At 33.0% G+C, this 21715-nt stretch overlaps 3 protein-coding genes across 3 annotated transcripts in view; all 3 read left to right on the top strand.

Moving 5' to 3' along the window:
* LOC112500463 (uncharacterized protein At4g26485-like) overlaps positions 1-548 on the top strand; it is a 3109-nt gene extending 2561 nt beyond the window's left edge. Inside the window, exons 3-4 of the mRNA XM_025103957.1 lie at positions 154-193; positions 266-548. Coding sequence (XP_024959725.1) covers positions 154-193; positions 266-548 — 323 coding nt within the window. The remainder of the gene's footprint in view (positions 1-153; positions 194-265) is intronic.
* A 3137-nt stretch (positions 549-3685) lies between these two features.
* On the top strand, positions 3686-13096 carry LOC112501038 (probable glycosyltransferase At3g07620). The gene is made up of 4 exons (XM_025104674.1): positions 3686-4015; positions 4136-4401; positions 11251-11599; positions 12209-13096. The coding sequence occupies exons 1-4, from the start codon at positions 3743-3745 to the stop codon at positions 12872-12874; spliced, it is 1554 nt and encodes a 517-aa protein (XP_024960442.1). The 5' UTR covers positions 3686-3742; the 3' UTR covers positions 12875-13096.
* A 2935-nt stretch (positions 13097-16031) lies between these two features.
* Positions 16032-21595, top strand: LOC112501181 (ras-related protein RABB1c-like). The gene is made up of 6 exons (XM_025104860.1): positions 16032-16297; positions 17946-18085; positions 18249-18331; positions 19585-19789; positions 19888-19956; positions 21287-21595. The coding sequence occupies exons 1-6, from the start codon at positions 16252-16254 to the stop codon at positions 21377-21379; spliced, it is 636 nt and encodes a 211-aa protein (XP_024960628.1). The 5' UTR covers positions 16032-16251; the 3' UTR covers positions 21380-21595.
* Positions 21596-21715: the final 120 nt, after the last annotated feature.

Raw genomic sequence — 21715 nt, 5'->3', positions numbered from 1 at the left:
CCCCACCCCCCCTTAAATTGAAGCTAGATGGACACAAATTATCTCATGATGTCAATAAAAGGCTAGCTAGAGTGTTGAGTCCCTAAAGTGGTCCACCTTGGCTCTGATACCAAAATATGTTGAACCCCCATAAAGATCCCTGAGGAGAAATAGGAGAAACACGAATGCATATATTGGTGTGCCTAATTGTGTTGTACTATATATATATATATATATGTATGTATATGTGTATATATATATATATATGTATGTATATATATCACAGGAGGCATAAGAAGTTGGTGAGAGCTTACTTTAAGAGTGCAAGCAAGATGTTGAATGAAGGGGGAGAGGTGCATATGAGGCACAGAGATGATAATCCATATAACAGATGGAATGTGGTTTTGTTGGCTGGTGAAGCTGGTCTTAAGTTGAAGGAGAAGGTCGATTTTCAGAAAAGCGATTTTCCCGGTTATCATAATAAACGGGGCGGAGATATTCGCACCAACAAGACTTTTCCTATTGTTCATGCTTTTAATTTCAAGTTTGCTCTTGATTTACCGGAATGACGAAACCGAAGGGGTACATAGGGCAAAAGGCGTAATTACTACTTGTTAAATGCACACTTAAAACCAATCAGACATCATCTTTGTGGTTATATGGACATGATCGTCTTTTTGTGCTTGCACGTGTGAATGAACATCATCCAAACAAAGATGAAGTGGAATGTGAAATGAAGACGGTTATTTATCATACAGATAAAATAGAGATGCGCTAAATGCATCTGTATATATTGCTGAATGCACTTTTAATTATGATATTTTTCATGTATTATTTATTGTACGAGTACTTATTTTTAATATATTATTAATATCAAGACTTAATTTTTATATGATTTTAAATACTAAACATAAGATGTTGAATAGTATTATTTAATTATGAGTCATGTATGATGCGTTGATTTTAAAGTTGTTCAAGGGCGGGACGATTCGTTAGATCCGGCTCATCCTGCCTGTTAGAAATAGGTCTTGGACAACCATTATCGAAAAAATGAAAGGACCCGGGTTTGTTCGTTAAAATTAACGGGCGGACATGGACAATGTAAAAATAAAAAAGGACAGACCCATCCAGCCCGTTTATATTTTATAATTAATATTTTTTTACCATTAATTAAAATTATACTAGTATATTTTAAAATTAAATTATTAAAGTTATAGGATGAAACTCTTTAGTTATTCTTGATTACACAAAAGGCTATGGGGTTGTTTGTTTTTCTTTCTTTAGTGTTACTTTAGTTGCTTAAAATTTTAATTGAAATGGTGTTTTTCCTTTACTTTTTTGTTCCACATTTGTTAATTAATTGCTAGTGATCAAGTTTATAAATTTATAATAGTTACACCTTTTAGGCTCATTAACCCGTGGGCAAGCCCGACCCATTTATCGGATGGACAATGAAAAGTTGTCAAACCCAGGAAAAAAAACTTGAGTTTACAATATTAATCCCGTTGGACCAAAAAACCAAGTTAGGCCTGACCTAGATCCAACCCAGACCCACAAATGATCACTTCTAATCGATTCTAGTGAAATCATAACAAGATATACAAGTTGCTTATTTTTGGTATTTGATTTATCCATTTAATATTTAAAATTATGTAACTTCTTAAACAAATAACATAAAACAAAGGTCAATCCACACCCTATGCATGGTTATTGTATATATTTATGTAATTTAGGAGTTAGGGGTAGTTTACTTAAATGTTTACTCGGTAAGTATAGATCGTTAGGAGTCAACACTATAATTTATTTTAAAGGTAAGATTATAGTACATCAAAATAATATCATATACAACAATTTACCCGTGTAAGAGTCATCACCTGGGTAAGATTTTTGACCTTTGTCATGTTCATCCGGTAAGGAAAATTACCCGGTAAGCACTTATCAAGTAAGCGTTTAGTAACCGACTCCTTAGATTCAAAACTTATAGGATTAAACCTTTGATTATTCTATGAAATCCAATGTAAATATTTGTCATCATTTACAAATCCAATAACTGTATAAATTTATAAAAACTTTTTCATGTGTTGTTTTACAAATGAAAGAACAATGAAAGAACACACATGAAAAAAATACAAGTGTTTATACAATGTTGTTTTATATATATAAATAGGTTAAAACATTTTACATATGAAACAACACTGTACAAATATCATTTTTTATATGTGTTGTTTTATATATAAATCAATAGATCGAAAATTAATTTATAAACTTATGAGAATTATTGATACATGTTTGGTTTATGATTCTTGAATTGACTCACAATTTTGGTGCTGTATTTATGTTAAAAGATGCTACTACAAACATCAAAGAAAGCTTCTGATTTTTCACTTATGGGTTGTTTGTTACCTTTTAATAGTTACATTAAGAGACAACTTCTGAAACGTTAAGAGGTAAATCTGGTTTGGTAAAAAAAAAAAGTCTGGTTCTTAATGGTTCTAAAACTCTCTGAATAATTTCGTATCATGGGTCTCCCTTAACCATTAAGAGCCATATTTCATTCTAAGCAATTACCAAACAATTATATTTCATTTTGCACTATATCATGAGAGCCTATTAATCATTTTGCATCAAACCATTCAGTAACTGCCAAATATTGAAAAGTTTGACTTTTGCACTTACTTTGGTGCTTCCATTTTTTTTATTTCTCAAAATCAAACCTCAACTAATGAAATTAAGGGGGTGTTTGGTTAGAGGTATTAAGCAGTAATCAATGGGAATGAAAATAAAAGAAACTGTTTGGTTTTCTATAATATAATGGGTTCATTCCCCCCAGAAGCCCAAAATTTCATTCCTGGTTAAATTGGGGGGAATGAAAATTTATTCCCATTTCCATTCCCTGTCATTGTCATTTTCATTCCTATTTTCATTTCTCGGCATGAGCCAAACAGACCCTAAAGACACATTTGATATCTGATTTTTTTGGTAATTTGAATTTTTTTTTGACAAAATTTCAATTTATATCTGATTTAAAAAAAACGAGATTTCAAATGAAAAATAGATTTTATTACAATAATTTAAAAAAACGAATTTTAGTTATTTTTCTATAATTATTTTATAATTTTAAATATGACATGAAATATTAGTTTTAAAATAAAAAATTAATATGACGTTGAATATTAGTTTTAAAATAAAAAATTAATATGACGTGAAATATCTTAGTTGACAAAAGTTCTGGATGATGTCAGCATTAACAGGTCAATAGGTTAACCAGACCCTTAAATAAACAAAAAGTTTGATAGAGACCCTTAAATGACAATTTTGAAAGTTGGTTCCCCAAAATAAAAATCAGATGAAAGTTATTCCATTTTGGTACAATTTTTCCCATAAATAAACTTGCAACTTCAACTTTTTGTTGGTATCAAAATTATACCAACTTGCACCAACCCAAAAAAGTTGATACCAATTTAGTTGATTAATACATGATATAAAATTTTGTATATCAATTATAACTTATTGGTATATATAATATTTGAAATATGTTATAGAAAACTGGGGTTAATTAAGTTGGAATAATTTATTAAAAATATATATCTATTAAAAAAATTTGGACATTTTCAAAAGAATCGGAAGCTTCCGAATTCCATGCAAACCGAACCACCTGGGGTTCTTGATCCCACTTCCTTTTCACGTTTTCCTCCCCCATCTCTCTCTCTCTCTGTGTAGAGAGAGAAACACAAGCAAATCAACAGATCGATCCATAATTAACATGATCAAGTTGCAGATTTGTAGATCAAACTATCAATGGTCTACGCTCGTCTCCCTTACACTCTTTGCTGTAGTTTTCGTCGGTTCCATCTCCTACGCCTCCAACCGCTTCTCTCTCCTCTCTCTACCTTCTTCACCATGGCCATGGCGATGGACGACGTCGTCCTCTTCATCTCTAAATTTCTCTATTCCTTCCATAAATCTCCACCATCCACCACCATCACCACCACCACCGTTAATAAACCCTAAAACGGCTCTCTACTCCATGTTCCATGTAATTCATCGATCCGATCAGTACTACTTTCTCGATCGTAATTATGTTTTGATTGATTGATTAGATATGTTGGATTAATTATAATTATGATGTGTTTTTTTTTTTTTTTTGGGGAATTAGTGTGATTCTGATGCGTGTAAGAAGCAGAACGGGAAGATGAACAAGGTGGTTAGCAAATTGATGAAGGAATTGAAAGACGAAACCTTGTTCAGAATGAAGAAGAAGAACAAGATGAAGAGAGATAAGAAGCTGGAGAAGGTAGAAGCGGAGCTTGGGAGAGCTAGGGTTTTGATCAGTGATGCCGGTGAGAGTAATCACAGCCGTTCATCTGATCCTGATTATGTTCCTCGCGGAAGTATCTACAGAAACCCTTCCATGTTTCACAGGTATTTTTACTTCCATTCCTGTTTATAACTAGGGGTGAGCATATGGGGACCCACCCTTTTTGTCAAGAACCGGAACCGGCGGTTCTTGAGATATTGGAACCGGAACCGGAACCGGTTAGAGCGGTTCTTAAATTTTTGGAACCGGAATCGGAACCGTCGGGAATCGGTTCCGGTTCCGGTTCCGGGTACCCGCTTCCTAAAATATTAAAATTTTGTTATTTAGAAATAAAAAATAAAACATTGCCAGAGCACTGAATAAATAAACAAGAATACAAATTATACAGAATAATTGTTACACATATTGTTTAACGATTACGAACCATAATAGACTAATAGAAAATGTTCAAAGTTAGACGATTACATACTATAATGGTAAATGTTCAAAGTTTATAATGATTACATACTATGAATCCAAGTGAACACACAATTTGAAAAAATACGAATCATTCTATATAAAGAATTTAGATGAAGAATGAAGATGACGGCGTGCTTTCAAGATGTAAACCTAATATAAATTTGGTATTAAAAAATAATAAATATTTTTTTATTGAAAAATATTGGGTACCCGACGGGTAACGATTCCGAAAAATTGAGAACCGGAACCAGAACCATTCTCAATCGGTTCCGTATTTTAGGAACCGGAACCACTCATATCGGTTCCAGTTCCCAGACCAACGGTTCCAAGGCGGTTGCAGTTCCATAGCCGGGTACCCGGTTCCGCTGCTCACCCCTATTTATAACATTCTTTTCTTTCCTTTTTTGTTATCGGTGGAATATTACATATTGTTAGAAGGTAAACCATCAATAATTACTACTAATTTACTATACATATATTAATTAATTAAAGCATGACGTTAAATCATTCTAACTTATAATAAGTTGAAAAGAACATTTGTAGAAAAATATAAGAGGTCGGTTGACAGTTGCTGAATGGTTTGGTGCAGAATGATTAAGAGACTCTCATGATATAGTGCAAAATGAAATGTAATTGTTTGGTAATTGTTTACAATGAAATTAGGGTGCTTAATGGTTAAGTGAGACACGTGATACAAAATCATTCAGAAGGTTTTAGAATCATTAAGAGACAAACTCTTTTTTTTTTTGCCAAATAAGATTCATCTTTTAACGATTCGGAAATTGTCTCTTAATAAAACTATTAAACAAAAAACAAACAACCCCTAAATTGTTTCAAATAAGCAATCTCAAACAAACATATTTTCAAAATTTCATTTCATACTAATTCAAATTTATATCGTGTCTAATATATCTAAATAATATAATATATTATTTGATAGGATTTTTTTATTTTATATATAAAGATATTAAATAAGTCGACACGATATATTAAATGACACTTTTTAAAAATGTTCAATAAAAAAATAATAGGATATTTTATTTTATAATCATCCTAAAAATTAAAGATGTTAGAATGTTCAAATTAGTCCTAATGTCTTATTGTAAAAATTTTATTGGTCTTTTTGAAGAAAAGTATAAAATTGTTTATTATATATTTAAGGAAATTTTTGTAAGAAAAATGATATTCACGCAATACAGTAAGATATATCTCGATTTTAATGTTTTGTTTTATTCTGTCTTCGTCGATATTATAATGCGATTTTACGTGGTACTAAAAAACTATAATGTGTTTATTTTTTGAATAAAATATGAATTTGAAGGTATAATAATTTTTTTTTTTAAATATATCGATTTTAGTATTAAATTAAAATTTTAAAAGTTTTTTTTTGTGTAATTTCTTTAATTCAATTTTTTTATTATAATTTAGATTTAATAATGAAGTCATTTATTTTAGGTATAATGATATAGTTTTTTTATAGTATTTTGTTATAATTCAATAATTATCTTAAATATATTTGAAATTTTTTATATTTAAAATACGATTCATATCCAATATTTGACTATGTTTATCTGCAGTTAGTTACATGAATTCAAATATGGAGTTTTAATAAGTTGTACAAATGCATAATTTACTTATCTTGAATTTTAAGTAATATGCATCAATAAATAATAGTTAATGCATAAAAAATGTTTTTTAAGAATTTTTATCAGATGTTTTATAATATAATATATAGATAGTATCAATTTATTCATATATACTATTTTTGCGAAAATATTATACTATTTTTGATGAATGAAAACAATGGAATACGTCAATATGATGCACGAGGGACTGTCTTGCAATTAATAAATTGACAGATAATTGAAAAAAAATCGCGATCTAATAAAATTAAAATATTATAGAAATTTTAGGAAAATGGAAAAGGCGACATGGATTTTAATAAATTATTAAAATGAAAATATTATATATTAAATGATTGGGGTATCAAGTGTTGAAATTATTTTATATATCTGTAGCATGAAAATAATGTTTTATCTAATTTTGAAGCAATTAATGAGACATTAAAAATAAGATGCAGGATTCTCGGCCATTAAGGTTGCCCCATTCGTTAATTTTTGTAAGAAATATGATACCCTAATATTTCACATGTCTAACAAAAATCTGCGCCTGCTTTGTCGGTCGTTAGTTTGTGGCTTCCTAATAATCCTTGTTAAAATCACTCTTTTTTAAGGTAACTTTCATTTGTGAAAAATATAGAGAGAGATGGGAAGTTTACTTTCTAAACCATGTTATTTGTATAAACCGTACAAACCTCATTTAATTAATCATAATTTTTTATTTTGTTTATTTTTTTTGTAATTATGAGAGGTTAGTTAATCATTTTTATTGTGAAATGTGTTAATCATAGATATTATCATCTTCATTATTTTAATTTTAGAAAAATACATGAAACAATTTCATTAAAATTTTATAACCATATATGAAACAATTTTACAAGATTAAACAATTTCATGAATTTTTTTTTCATAAGAATAAACAATAAAATTGACCGATAAAGGTGGTTTGTATTTGATCGCTCATCTCTCTCTCTCTCTCTCTCTCTCTCTCTATATATATATATATATATATAATTTGTACAAATTACAAAGGTAAAAAGAACTGATAATTTTTTTATTATACTTCTCTCATATGACCATTTTTTATTTATCTTCACATAAGTGTTTACACTCTCATATATTGTTGTCTATAAAAGAATTAGATCTTAACATAATAATAAGGGATGTTTGGTTAGAGTTAGAGGTATTAAGCACTAATTAATGGAAAAAAAAATTTGTTTGGTTTTTTGTAATATAATGAATCCATTCTCCAAAAAGGCCAAAATTTATTCTCTTTTCATTCCTTATCATGAGCAAAATAGACCCTAAATATTTGACATGTTAAACTCATTTTCTAGTCCTCTTTTGTTCCAGTTTGTTGGTGGGTTTTATGAGGATTTTACTAAACATTTACCGGATAAGTGTTCACTGGGTCTACTACCTTACTGGATAAGCATCGAAGGGTCGGGAGTCTTAGGGAATGATTAAGAGTCTTATCTAGTAATGAGGGTGGTGACACTTACCCGATAAATGTTTATCGAGTGATAAAACGCTTACTATTAATGCATTTTGATTGCAGGAAATGTTACTCGATAAATTTGGATAACTTAAGTAAAACAAAAAACTAACATGACATTTTACTTAGGTTATTCATTCTCACGACTTTTTTTTAATAAGAATAAAAATTGTTAGATTACTTGATTTTGTTCTAACAATTTATTATACAATTTTAATCATATAAACTTTAAAAGTTTTACCAAATACTTTATTAAAACAATGAATGCATAATAAACCAAATTTACTGTAATGCCCTATACCATTTTTATCAAATAAGAAGTCGTTTACTCGAGCATATAAGAATCAACACGTCCGCTAGTTTATCAAAACCAGTAAGATTCTAGCATGTAACAAATTACCCGATGAAAGTTAACCGGGTAAGAGTCGTCATCACTCACTTACTAGGTAATATTATCAATCCTTATCATCGATCTTACCAAGTAAGATTATCGATTCTTGTCATATTCATTCAATAAAATAGTTAACATAATAAACACTTAAAAATAAGCTTAGTAAATGGGTCCAAAATTGAAGAGGACATATAACCAACTTTGACACATAACCTAACTTTGCATAAAGATTATGATAGCCATGACGACGACAAATGGCTATATATCTATCGTGCACCTTATATTTTTATACATTCAAAGTAATATATAATCTCACTTTCTATCTCCTCATTCAGCCACTTGTCTCACATTCTATCTCCTCATTCAGCCACTTGTCTCACATTCTATCTCCATGCTTGGACTAAATATCTTTCATCTCATATGGTTCTTATAACATTGAATAAACATAATTAATATATTAAATATATAATTAATAATTAATAAAATAATGATCTAGTTTTTTCTTGAAAATATATATGGCGACTTTTAGAACATTTGACTTGTTTTCTTTTTATTTAATTGTTTTATTTTAAGGTGCCGTCAAGACGAAATATCGTATGAGAATAGGAGTTTAAGTGAAAAGTATAAAAAGAGATTTAATACTTTGATCATTTTTAATCTTATAATAACTCATGAATTTCACTTTAAAATAGAATTGATCTAATTGATCCGAGAATGGAGATCTCATTCTTACACTTCTCAATATAACTTTCACTCTCACCGGAACATAAACCTCATTAGTAAATAACTTTAATTTACCCATTTCCAAATAAATGTGCTAAAACTGTCATGTTTACTTAAATTTTATAAGTGAGTTCAAACCTCAATCCTTGGAAGGCATAACGCAGATACTACGTTATTAGGCTCGACTTATGATGAGAAATTTTTATATCATATAATATAATATAATATATATAAACGTATCTTTTTTTTAGTATTACTCAATAGATCAATAATATTTAACAATATAAATTAGGTTATTTACTAAAAACTATACAGTAAAACACTAAAAAAAAGTAAGAAAATCAAATATATCATTGAACATTCCGACATAAAACATTCCCTTAAACTTTCTTCCCACTACTACAAAAACGTTAATGAGTCCTTTATTTTAGAACCAAAAACAAGGTTTTATAAAATCAAAAGTATGGATATCTTGAATCTATCTTTTCCCCAACTTATGCAAATCAGCCATCTGCCTATTTAACATATCCTTTTGTAACTAACCTAGGGGAGATGATGTATTTCAAGTTTTTATATCCCAAACGTCTTAAAAATGGATGATTCACCCACTTAATTACAATCACCCCTTTAACTTCTGATAATTTCAGTTCCTACCATTCCTCAACCATCAATTGATTATTAATACCTTCTTAATGGTTTCATTAAGATATAGTTTCTGAATCATTAAGAGATGAATCTTGTTTGGCAAAAAAAAAGTTTGTCTCTTAATGGTTCTAAAACCTTCTAAATGATTTTGTATCATGGGTCTCCCTAAACCATTCACCGCTCTAATTTCATCGTAAACAATTATATTAATTTTGGACTATATCATGAGAGCCTCTTAATTATTATGCACCAAACCAATTTAACAAATACCAAACAACCCCTTAACATAATAAATTACCATGCCAAGTAATGCTATAATTCTGTTTCAACTTGATTGTACGAGGAGATCAAAAAATTGTACATTTTGTTTAATCATTTGAGATCTCCAAAATTTGGGAGATCTGTGATAACTTCTATCTTAAAGTTTTGTTTCATGTGATTTTTTCCATTTAAATATAGTATTTATTGTATTAATTAACATATATTTGTTTCATAATGTGTTTGTTTCAAATGTATTTGGTTGACAAATGTGAAACTTTTTTTATGTGTATTTTTTGTTTCACAAACACGTCGAAAAAGTTCACATTGTAAACCGAGTACTTGTGAAACAAATATATGTTAATTACTACAATAAATTCTAGCCATAGATAAAAAAAACATATGAAATTACACATTATGCATTGGTTCTCAAAGTTCATGATTTAGAGTGTTTTCAAAAGAAGGTCCAATATATATATATATATATAGAGAGAGAGAGAGAGGTGTGTGTGTGCATATATTTTGTGTTTCAACTAGACGATTTTGATATATGATCTAAGGTACTCTTTACCAAACGTTTAGTCACCACAACCCTAACTTACCTTATCAGGTAACATGTTCAGCCATCAAAATGGATAGTTAGTAAGCGTCTTTTACCCGATAAGCGCTTATCGGACAAGAGTCTTTGCCCTCGGTTATGAGGTACGATCCTTGGTACTTATCATGTCCGTCTGCTAATTAAGGCAAGTGACACCCGGTAAGTTCTTAGCCGGTGACCGGACCAATTCCTATTCCTTTATATAGAATTGTTAAACCAACCAAGCCAAACCGTATCTAATGGGTTGTTTGTTTACCTCTTAATAGTTTCATTAAGAGGTGGCCTCTGAATGATTTTGTATTATGGGTCTCCCTTAACCATTCACCACCCTAATTTCATTGTAAACAATTACCAAACAATTATATTTCATTTTGCATTATATCATGAGAGTCTCTTAATCATTTTGCACCAAATCATTCAGCAACTGTCAAACAACCCCTAAGCCATGCTAAGATACAAGTCTTTTAGGCAAACGAGATTTAGGAAAATAGGCCGTTTACGAAATGCTTACCGAAGTAAGCGCTTACCAAGTCACATTACCTTACAGAATGAATATGGCAAGAACCAATAATCTTACCCGGTAAGAGCGAGGGGTGAGGGCGACGACGCGACGTCTCTTACCATGGTTAGCGCTTATTGGGTAAATTGTTGTATATGATACTGTTTTGGTGGACCAAAACCTAACCTGGTAAGTAAGTGATAGTGTTGATTTTTTGCCGATAAGCACTTGGTAAACGGCCCTAACGCTATTTGTTTTCCATGCAGGAGTTACTTATTGATGGAGAAGCTATTCAAAGTATACGTCCATGAAGAGGGAGAACCACCCTTATTCCATACAGGTCCTACCAATAACATTTACTCCATCGAAGGACTCTTTCTCAACTACATGGAGAACGACCCTCATTTTCGGATCTCTGACCCAGACCGAGCTCATGTCTATTTCCTCCCATTTAGTGTCGCCATGATCCTCGATAACCTTTTCGATCCCATCATCCGTGACAAAGCTGTCTTAGGGCGTGTTATCGGTGATTATGTGCACACAGTTTCATCAAGGTACCCCTACTGGAACCGAAGCCTTGGATCCGACCATTTCATGCTTTCTTGCCATGATTGGGTAGGTAATTACTCAAATCCATGTCAAAGATTTCTGCTATGTGCAGAGACACGTTCTAAAACTTGTCTAATTCTGACCGTTCACTACATATTATCGGCTTTTGTAGACATCAAATATGTATAAATGTCTTGCTAGATATTGTTTCATAGGATTTAAGTTTATAGGACCAAACAATCATGTATATTATGTAAAAGTGTTACAATAAGTTGATAAGACACTTTCGAAACAAAACGACATATTAGTCTTTCTATATGACATTATTTGAAAAAATGTCTTATAAAAAGAAGTGTCTTATACAAAGATATGTTACATTCCTCAAAACTGTCTTATAAGAAAGGTAATAGGGGGTTTTATTTCTGAAGTGTCCTAGAAGACTCGTTGGGACATCCAAAATTGTCCCATTAACTTATTGTAACATTTTTAATAAGACACAATTGTTTGGTGCTATAAACCGAAGTCTTTTACTCCTTTAAAGCGATCTATTAGGATCTTTAAACATTTTTGATGTCCTATATAGCGGTTTTTGTTGTAGTGGTTCCAGAAATTAGTACGGTAACCACTGATGAGGGTGTAAACTAAGGAGTTATTATGATTCTTGTGATGGTGCAGGGGCCTAGAGCAACATGGTATGTTCATTCCTTATATTTCACTTCGATACGGCTACTATGCAATGCAAATACCTCTGAGTTTTTCAATCCAAGAAAAGACGCATCAATCCCAGAAATCAGTCTTCATATAGGTGAGACGACCACGATTACTGGAGGTCTACCTGCATCTAACCGTACAACCCTGGCTTTCTTTGCGGGTGGCCAATTTCATGGCAAGATTAGGCCACTGCTTTTCCAACACTGGAAAGATAAAGACCAAGACATACAGTTGTACGATAGAGTGCCTAAAAACGTCTCATATCATGAAATGATGAAAACGAGCCGGTTTTGCTTATGCCCTAGCGGGTTTGAAGTGGCTAGTCCACGAATAACAGAAGCAATCTATGCTGAGTGTGTACCCGTGTTGATTTCTCAGCACTATGTTCTACCATTTAGTGACGTTCTCAACTGGGATGCATTTTCAGTCCGAGTGTTGGTGAGTGAAATACCAAATTTGAAGAAGATTTTGTTGGGAATATCGGATGATAAGTATACGAGGTTGCAGGAGAATGTTAAAATGGTACAACGACATTTTTTGGTGAATAATCCAGCAAAAAGATATGATGTTTATCATATGATTTTACACTCATTATGGTTGAGACGATTAAATTTACAGATTTATGGTTGATACCTCAATCCTTTCGTCTGGTGAGACTTGTTCAGGTGACCAGAACGCGCTAAGGGGTCGATGAATCTGGTTTCCGAGTATTTCTTATAAATTAAATTCATCCCATAGAGGTAGATCGATAGAACTTGTATAATTTTGATGCATCTATACAAGAAATATATCAAATGTATCAACAGAACCATAAAAATCCATAAGTTAATGTTTGGTGCCCTGAGATGAATGGATTATCTATGTGTGAGCATAAGTGATTTGAGTTCTATTCGTACTTTCTTAGATTCGTACATCTACAGAAACTTAGATTCTCTAGCATGATCCAGATAGATGGAACTCCATAGTTTTCAATTTATGTTTTGATTAATGCTAGAAACCTACGTATATGGAAGGAATTCCCCTTTCAGCTAGTTTCATATTTCTGATTTCATATTTCCGATGTTTCCAGGTTCAGGTACTTATGCTTCTACAACTTCAACGATAATATTTTTTCAGCAGAGGAAAGGGAGTATCGGAACCTCATAATATGCTAGTTAACAAATAATCCGATATCCATTGCTATCAACCATTTTTTGTTAGGGTTTTACAAAATTCGTTTGCACACAACCTGTTTGGAACGAAACCGATAATCAAACCAATTCGAGTAACAGATTACGAAGATCTATCTCAAATTAGATCTGATTTCACCAAAACTGAAGAAATCACTAACAGCGCAAAATAAATGCATAAAAATATGTATAGAACATGCATTTTTGATGATTTTCTAATTACCTGGTAATATTCGTACCTATTAATTTGAATTCTGATCTTGATGTCTATCTCCTCTTGTTGAAACTCAATTAAAGGAGTGACGTCCATGGCAGCTGAGGAGGAAAGGAAGAGCTTTAAACTATGAAACTGGCGGGTAGATGGGATGCGACAATCCTTGATAGTTGTGCTTTAAGAATTAAGAAGCAAATTCAAATAGCCGATCGGGCCGAGAATCATATATCTATTAGGCCCAATAAGCTATTTATATAAAGCCCAAATATAGAGGTACCGTTTATCAAACGCTTACCCGGGTAAACGCTTACCAAATCATTTTACTTTAATGATGAATATGACAAAGACTAAAAATCTTATCCGGTGAGAGCGAAAGCAATAATCGAGAGTCTTACCTGATAAGTGAGGACGATGACTCTTTTTATGGTTAGCGCTTACCGTGATAAATTGTTGCATATGATGCGTTTTAGTGAATAAAATCTTACCCGATAAGAAAACAATAGTGTTGAATTTTACCGATAAGTGCTTACCAGGTAAGTGTTTAGGTAAATGACCCCTAAATCACAATTAAGATAGAGAAATAATATTTGTAATGATTATTTAAATTCACGTAGAAATACACAAGGGCCGGTTACGATCGATTCTGATAGGCTCCGATCTGATTACGCAAAAAAAATCGGTATTTAGGTTGAAAACTAGGATCAAACTAGGTTTGACGACCCTGATCAGTTATGACCAAACTGATTTTATTTGTTTAATAAAAAATACCCTTTTATCAACAACTAGTCGTTGGGTTTTTGAAATTAGTCATTATGTGGGGTGTTGCTCGGGCTCAATTCAATCTTTCATCGGTCTTTTAAGGGTGTGTTTGGTATGTGGCACATGATAAAATAAAAACTTATTGTCCCACGTTTGGTATGGTATCATGTTAGACAGGACCTTACTGAGTGGGGAAAAATGCATTTCTTTTTGTCCCGCCTAAATAGGTGGAACGAAAATAAGGAAGATGGAATAAGAGTGGTACATATAACCTTTCTGAAAATTTTCACTCATACCTCACTCTCGTCCTTCCAACCCTGTCTCATCCATCCAGTCCAGTCACGTATATGTACGGCGCACATGGACTAAAGAATGTGGACCGTGTGTCTTTAGGCACGAATGATTGTCCCTGAACCCGTCTTTGATGATTGAAGGATTGGTCGTCAAGTTGAGCTCGATCTAGATTCAGATAACGAGCCTTCATACATATTTACTTCCATATCTTAACAATCAATAGCTAAAGTCGGGAATCAAACATGATACTAGAAATCGTCTATTGAATTATACTTATTATGGTCACATTACTGTTTCATAATAAAATATTGTTTTATGATTTAAACAAGGATGTTGTTCATAACCCTCTTCATTCAATACCACCTTATTTCTCACCCCTTTCCTTGTTCACACACCACTTAAAGGAGGGGTATGAATTAGAGGTGTGTAGAAAGTCATCCGATATAATTAAAACGAACTGACCATAATCAGTATTCAATTATAATCAAATTAAATTGTATACAAATTTCGACATCCAAACTGGATCGGTCGGTTCCTGGATGTCAGTCCAAAATCCAATAAATCGAACCGATCCAATCTAGTGAACATCTAATTACCATATAACTATCATCCAGAAGTTAACTATATATAGTTATCAGGATTTTACAATATTATTTTTGGTTGATATTTATTCATAGTATTTTAAATAAATCAAGACAATATATGAATAATTTATTGAAAATCAAACTATTAGATGGTTCTAATCCGATCCAGTAGATAACCAATAGCAATATCTAATGAATGGAACCGATCCGATCCGATCCGATCCAATCATCCATGAGATTGGATTTGATCGAATGTTCAATGTTAATTGGATTGGATCGGATGACAAAATCCAACATCCATCGAACGATTGGATCAAATCAGGTCCACCAAAATCCATTGAATTTCTCAACGGATTAATATCCCTGGTATTATAAAGAGAGGCGAAGGATCGTTTGAGAAGGAGAATTAAGGTGGGAAGTGTAACAAGGAATCTGGACACTTGATTACCTTTAATCTCATACTCACCCATGAATCACATTTGATACGGGGATTAATCTGGTGTATCTCGGTGCATCTCATCCTATTATGCATCTAAGTATGAACATCTTTTCTTACACTTCTCACGTTAACTCTCGTTCTCATCAGAATCCAACTCTATGAATAGACTACCCCTTTGTATATATAAAAATAGAGCATGGACTTTTAAAGTGGGCCCTATGGTGTTCTTAGATTGGGCCTTCAATTTTATGGGCTTGGGCTTTGGCAAAATCTGTAAAGGTTGCTTCCAGATCCAACCTTCCACGACAGCGAAGCAATACGATTTCAATAGTTCGTTCTATTCGCATCTTTGTTCTATTTTCTCTATAAGAAAACCTCAAATGCAGGATTGCGTTTTCCGATCTCCAAGTTTTCTTCTTCAAGAGGATCACTACCTTCGTTGAGATTCATTAACATTGATTCGTTAGAAGTCAGTGTTCGATTTTAGTCGATTCGATTTGCTGATATTGAATTTGTTACGTCGAAGATTCTGAAAGATCTCAACAATCATGTCATACGCCTACCTGTTCAAGTACATCATCATCGGAGATACCGGTAATCGATTTAATTTGTGTTGCAATTTGTGATTCAATCGTTGATCCTATATGTACAATCAAACCTTTGTGTTGGTCGTTATGTTTTGTATAATGTTAATGCGGAGACGATGGCGCTCTTGATTGTTTTGTGTTCTGGTTAATTTTTGGAGTTTTTTTTTATCACAATTGTTTTTGTATTGGATTATGAAATCTATATCCGTCTATTTGAATGGTGTTTTTGATTGTAATTGTAAACGCTAGGCACTCGCTTATGCATTTTAATGATTTTTAGAGCGTGCGGAATTAAATGTTTTGTTCAAGTTCTCGAAATTGTTTGGTTTACCTACGCAACTTCTAACATGAACCACATCTATGCCAAACTTAAATCCGAAACCAAATTACTGAATTAGTATGTGGTTATAAGAACGGGATTTGAAAGAATTGAGCAGAAACTTATTATGTAGAGTCAAATCTTTATCATGATCTTTCAAACCGTATTAGTTTTACGCATATAAGCAGGAAAACAAAATCAAACAAGACATTATACAGCTGTATTTTTATTTTGTAAATGTAAAGTGTTGTCATGATCAATTTGTTCAACATTAACCTGGTGTGCCTTAGTTATACGCTTTTGTTCTTTTGCTGATGATTTCTATTAGAGTATGCTAATTACCTTCTTACCTTTTAAGTAGTGTATTCAATCCTTTTTAGCAAGAGACATTGAAACGAGATGCTTTAGTAGATTCATCGTTTTGTTTTGGATGGTGCTGTAGTTGAATGCTATGGAAATAATTAAATAATCTTGACAATTGTGCTGTAATTTCAACCAACTCCATAGTCCGAAGGTCCTAGGGTATGCTTGCATTTATGCTTCCCCAGCCGAATATTCTAGATCTTTTTCAAACGCGTCAATTGGTGTACAAGAATCGTCTGGTCATTTATTTCCCAATTGGACCAAGCTATATATTCAGCATAATGGATTAAGTTGATGGAATTTATTGACAAGAAATTAGATATTTTGGCTGAATCTGGAATCCAGAAACTTCAACATCTCTGCACATAAATGTATTCAGTGGCAGTATTCTCTAATCGTCTATTACGCATAGTTGACAAACATTGTACAATTATATGCTTATTTAAGTAGGTTGGTGATGCTCAATAAGGGTTGCATATATTGCTACAATATGTACATGGGTCTCAGTGCTAAAAGTTTTCTACTTGATTCTTTCTGTGTCCTCTCCCATCCAGTCATCTCTGTGTGTGTTTGTGTGTAGACTGTGAATTAGCACCATAGATTTAATTAAAATGCAAGAGGTTTCACATTTTAAAGATTAAGAACATAAAAGATAACAAAATAAGCTCTTAATCAACCCCCCCTGCGGCTTCTTCCTGCCTATCTTTGTGATCCTTATGGGTCCAATTGATGATAAATCAACAGTGAAAGCACTTAAATGCATACATACTGTATTAGTTATGACAAACTCGATGAAATTAGAAAAGAAAAACCATCAACAATAAAAATTTCACTCACCCAATTGAGAGTGTTGAATTTCTGAGGGCGGAAATGGGATGGACATGAGAACATCTTTCTTTATGTTATGTTTGTAGAGATTGTTAATTAAAGGAAGGGAAAATAGCAACTAACATCAATGGTCTTTGCTATGCAGGGGTTGGAAAATCATGCCTTCTTCTGCAGTTCACAGACAAGCGTTTTCAGCCAGTTCATGATTTAACAATTGGTGTTGAATTTGGTGCCAGAATGATAACAATTGACAACAAACCAATAAAGCTGCAGATCTGGGATACGGTTTGTTATTGCCTCTTTTAGCTTTATGTTCTTGTACCCTGATTGTTATAGGTGTCATTTTTTTCTTGTTTTTGCACTTAATCAACTCTTTTATGCAGTCTTCCGACCGTCACTAAAATTTCACTTCATCTTTATCCTTCTGTTTTTGATTTTGGCATCTCAGGCGGGTCAGGAATCGTTTAGATCTATAACACGGTCATACTATAGAGGTGCTGCTGGTGCACTTCTGGTTTATGACATCACTAGGTATGATTCCATTGTGATAATCTTCTGCAATTCTTCAGAAGAATAGCTTGCTGATGTGGCATGGAAAATGTTCATGCATTTCATGATGTTACAAGGTTTCTGGTTTACATGCAAATCAAAGTTTTTGGCACTAGATCAATGTTCAGGTGTATCTAACTCCTTTCCTAATAAAGCCACATATGCTCCCTCCGTTCAATATTAATTGTTCACATTTCTATTTTGGTTCGTCCTAAAATAAGTGTTTACGTTTCTATTTTGTCTGTCCAAAATAAGTGTCCAGTTTCAAAAGTGAATGTCTACTTCCCAATTTTATCCTTGACTATGAGATAGAGAAATTCATTACTCCAACTATTATTAAGGGTACAATTTTCATTTAGTTGATTAAAAAGTGTAATAATTACACAGTTATAACACTGTGTGTCTTTTTCATTATGGACATTTAGTTTGGGATGATGGAAGCAATTGATATCGTTGGAAAATTGATAACAACCATCTTGAAATTTACTTTAGTGAAGGGCATTTTTATTGTAGTTTGTAAACAAGAGTTGATAAAAGGTCAAGCCTGAAAAAGTGGCATTAACAAGGAGTAAATATACCCTTGTGCTCTTATAAGCCTACTTTTTATGATGCTGTCCTTCATTAGTGATATCTCTTTTGTAAAAACAAGCTTACGCCCTCAATTAATGATGTTGGTCTCAACCAGGGACGGACCCAGAAATTTTTTCAAATAGTGGCACCATTTGACTATAAGAAACTAATATGGAGATATTTTTCACAAAATCATCATCGATCTGTTGGTTAGTTCATTTCTTTTCATAGGTGAGATCTTGTGTTCAAGCCTTTTATTGCAATTTTTTTCAGTATCATAATAGATCTGAAATTAAAAGTTAAAAACTAAGAAAATGACACTAACGGCAATTGAAATCGGGTATGGGGTGGAAGAAAACCCTTGCAAACCAACTCTACCAAGGAAAACTTGTGTTCTCATTGTAGTTTCAATATATATATACGGTGGCACTTTTCACGCCCCTAGAATTTTTTACACTACGACGGATGAACAATACGGTGGCACGGGCCACCATATGCTCTACATCTGGTCCGTCCATGGTCTCAATTCTGAAAGCTTGTTTATAACTGATATTTTTATTGCAAAGCGGAAATCAAATATGCCTGATAAGGTTGGTCTGGTGGAATAGTTGTCTAGTGATGTATTGTTTGTTTAAAGAACATGGTCTTTAATGTTTACCATGCAGGAGGGAAACTTTCAATCACCTTGCAAGCTGGTTGGAGGATGCTAGGCAGCATGCAAATGCAAATATGACTGTTATGCTTATTGGTAATAAGTGTGATCTTGCACATAGACGAGCTGTTAGTACTGAAGAAGGAGAACAATTTGCCAAGGAAAATGGTCTAATATTCATGGAAGCCTCCGCAAAAACAGCACAGAACGTTGAGGAGGTAATTGATTACATGTTATAACTTATATAATTACTAATAGATGGCTTGATGCACATGTGAACATATTTGAGTCCCTTTCTGATTTACAAATTTCTCAGGCATTTATCAACACTGCTGGAACGATTTACAAGAAGATTCAGGATGGAGTTTTCGACGTATCAAACGAGGCACGTGTGACTTTACTTTTTCATACGATATTCTCATGCTTATTCTTTAATGGCTTTCCAAGGTCACATTGGCTAGAGTTTGAGTCTTTGACCTTCCCAATTTAATAAACGTTGAAACTTCCATTCTTTCTTTAAAGGGCTCTTTTGGGTTGTAACTTCCTTCGTCTCCTTAAGAGCATCTGCAACAAATTCTCTAAAATGGAGAAAACAGAGATTTTGGGCAAGTTTTTGCTCCAACAAATTTTCCAAAATGAATAAAGTAGGAGAGTGTGAAATCTTCAAATTTGGAGAACTCCCAAAAAATGATTACCACGAGAGAGAAATATTTTTTTATATTATATTTCACCAATAAAAAACCTTGAAATTAAATGTTTAGCAGAGAGAAATAATATTTTTTATTAAATGTATGAAATATTTTAATAATATAATCAATATTGTAATATCCAAAATGGAGAAGCTGTTAGAGTTGAATGCAATTTACTTTTGGAGATTTTAAAGTTTGATTCTCCATTTTGGAGAAATTTTGGAGAGAATCTGTTGGAGATGTTCTAAGGGCTGTTTTGGAGAGTAATCTGATGGGGTTTCACTTACCCTGACATGACATGATATCAAAGCAAAGGTTTGGAATCTTTGCCTTGGAGACGACACCCTATGAAATTTGTCCTTCTTTGGAGGCTCCACATATTCTCACATGCATCTAGGACATCTTTGCTCGAGACTCGACACTCTGGGATATTTGTGCCCATCTAGCCTCCTTTGGAGGGGTGTGTTAGAGTCCCGCGGCAGCTAGACTTGGACCATTCTACTTCTAGCGGAATCCCACATCAGCTAGACTCGGACCTTTCTACTTTGAGATATGTTTGAACCTCCCTTTCCGTTAAGGGCTCTTTTAGAGAGTAATGATAGGATTCGACATATTCTCTCTCACACAAGGGGTCATTAGAAAAGCCATTATAAGACTTGACTTACAAACCAAAAGTACTTGATGAAGAAATCTAAAAGGAACATTGACACTTGGGGGTCGTTTACCCAAACGCTTAGCGTATACAGGCAAGAGTTAACATTCTAACTTACTTCACCGGGTAAGATTATAGTCTATCAAAACGGTATTATATGCAACAATTTACCCGGTAAGCACTTACGGGGTAAGAGTTGTCAACCTCACTTACTGGGTAAGACTGTCCATCCTTATTATCGCTTTTGCTAGGTAAGATTATCAGCCCTTGTCATGTTCATCCAGTAAGGTAAATGACCAGTGAGCGTTTAGTAAACGGTCCCTTATTTATGAATCTTTTCTCATGTTAAAAAGTGTTTTTTTTGTTAATGGCAGTCTTACGGGATTAAAGTTGGATACGGCGGTATCCCTGGGCCATCAGGAGGAAGAGATGGCACCCCTAATCAAGCAGGAGCCTGTTGCAGTTAAAAGAAAAGGGCAAACAAGTTAATGGCTTTGATCCAATTCCAATTCTTTGTGTTCTTTCTGACCACGGCATTTCTAGCTTTTTCTCCTTTGACTCCCAACATTCATGAATAGATCGCTCTTTTCTTTCGATTCTTGCATAATCCAACATATGTAAAATTGGTGTCAGCTTGAAATCAGATGAATTGGTATATATATTTATTTATTTTATTTGTTGAATTTGGGCTTCAGTTTTCTTATGAGCATGCTTGCTTTATACATATACTGTCAAGCTGTTCGATTGGGGTTTCAATAAGCATCTTGATCTTTGCCACATCTATCAAAACATTCTCTCTTTGG

The sequence above is a fragment of the Cynara cardunculus genome, assembly GCF_001531365.2.
Source record: "Cynara cardunculus var. scolymus isolate 2C chromosome LG 17, CcrdV1, whole genome shotgun sequence".
NCBI lineage: Eukaryota > Viridiplantae > Streptophyta > Magnoliopsida > Asterales > Asteraceae > Cynara > Cynara cardunculus.
This window is presented reverse-complemented; position numbering and strand designations above follow the sequence as displayed.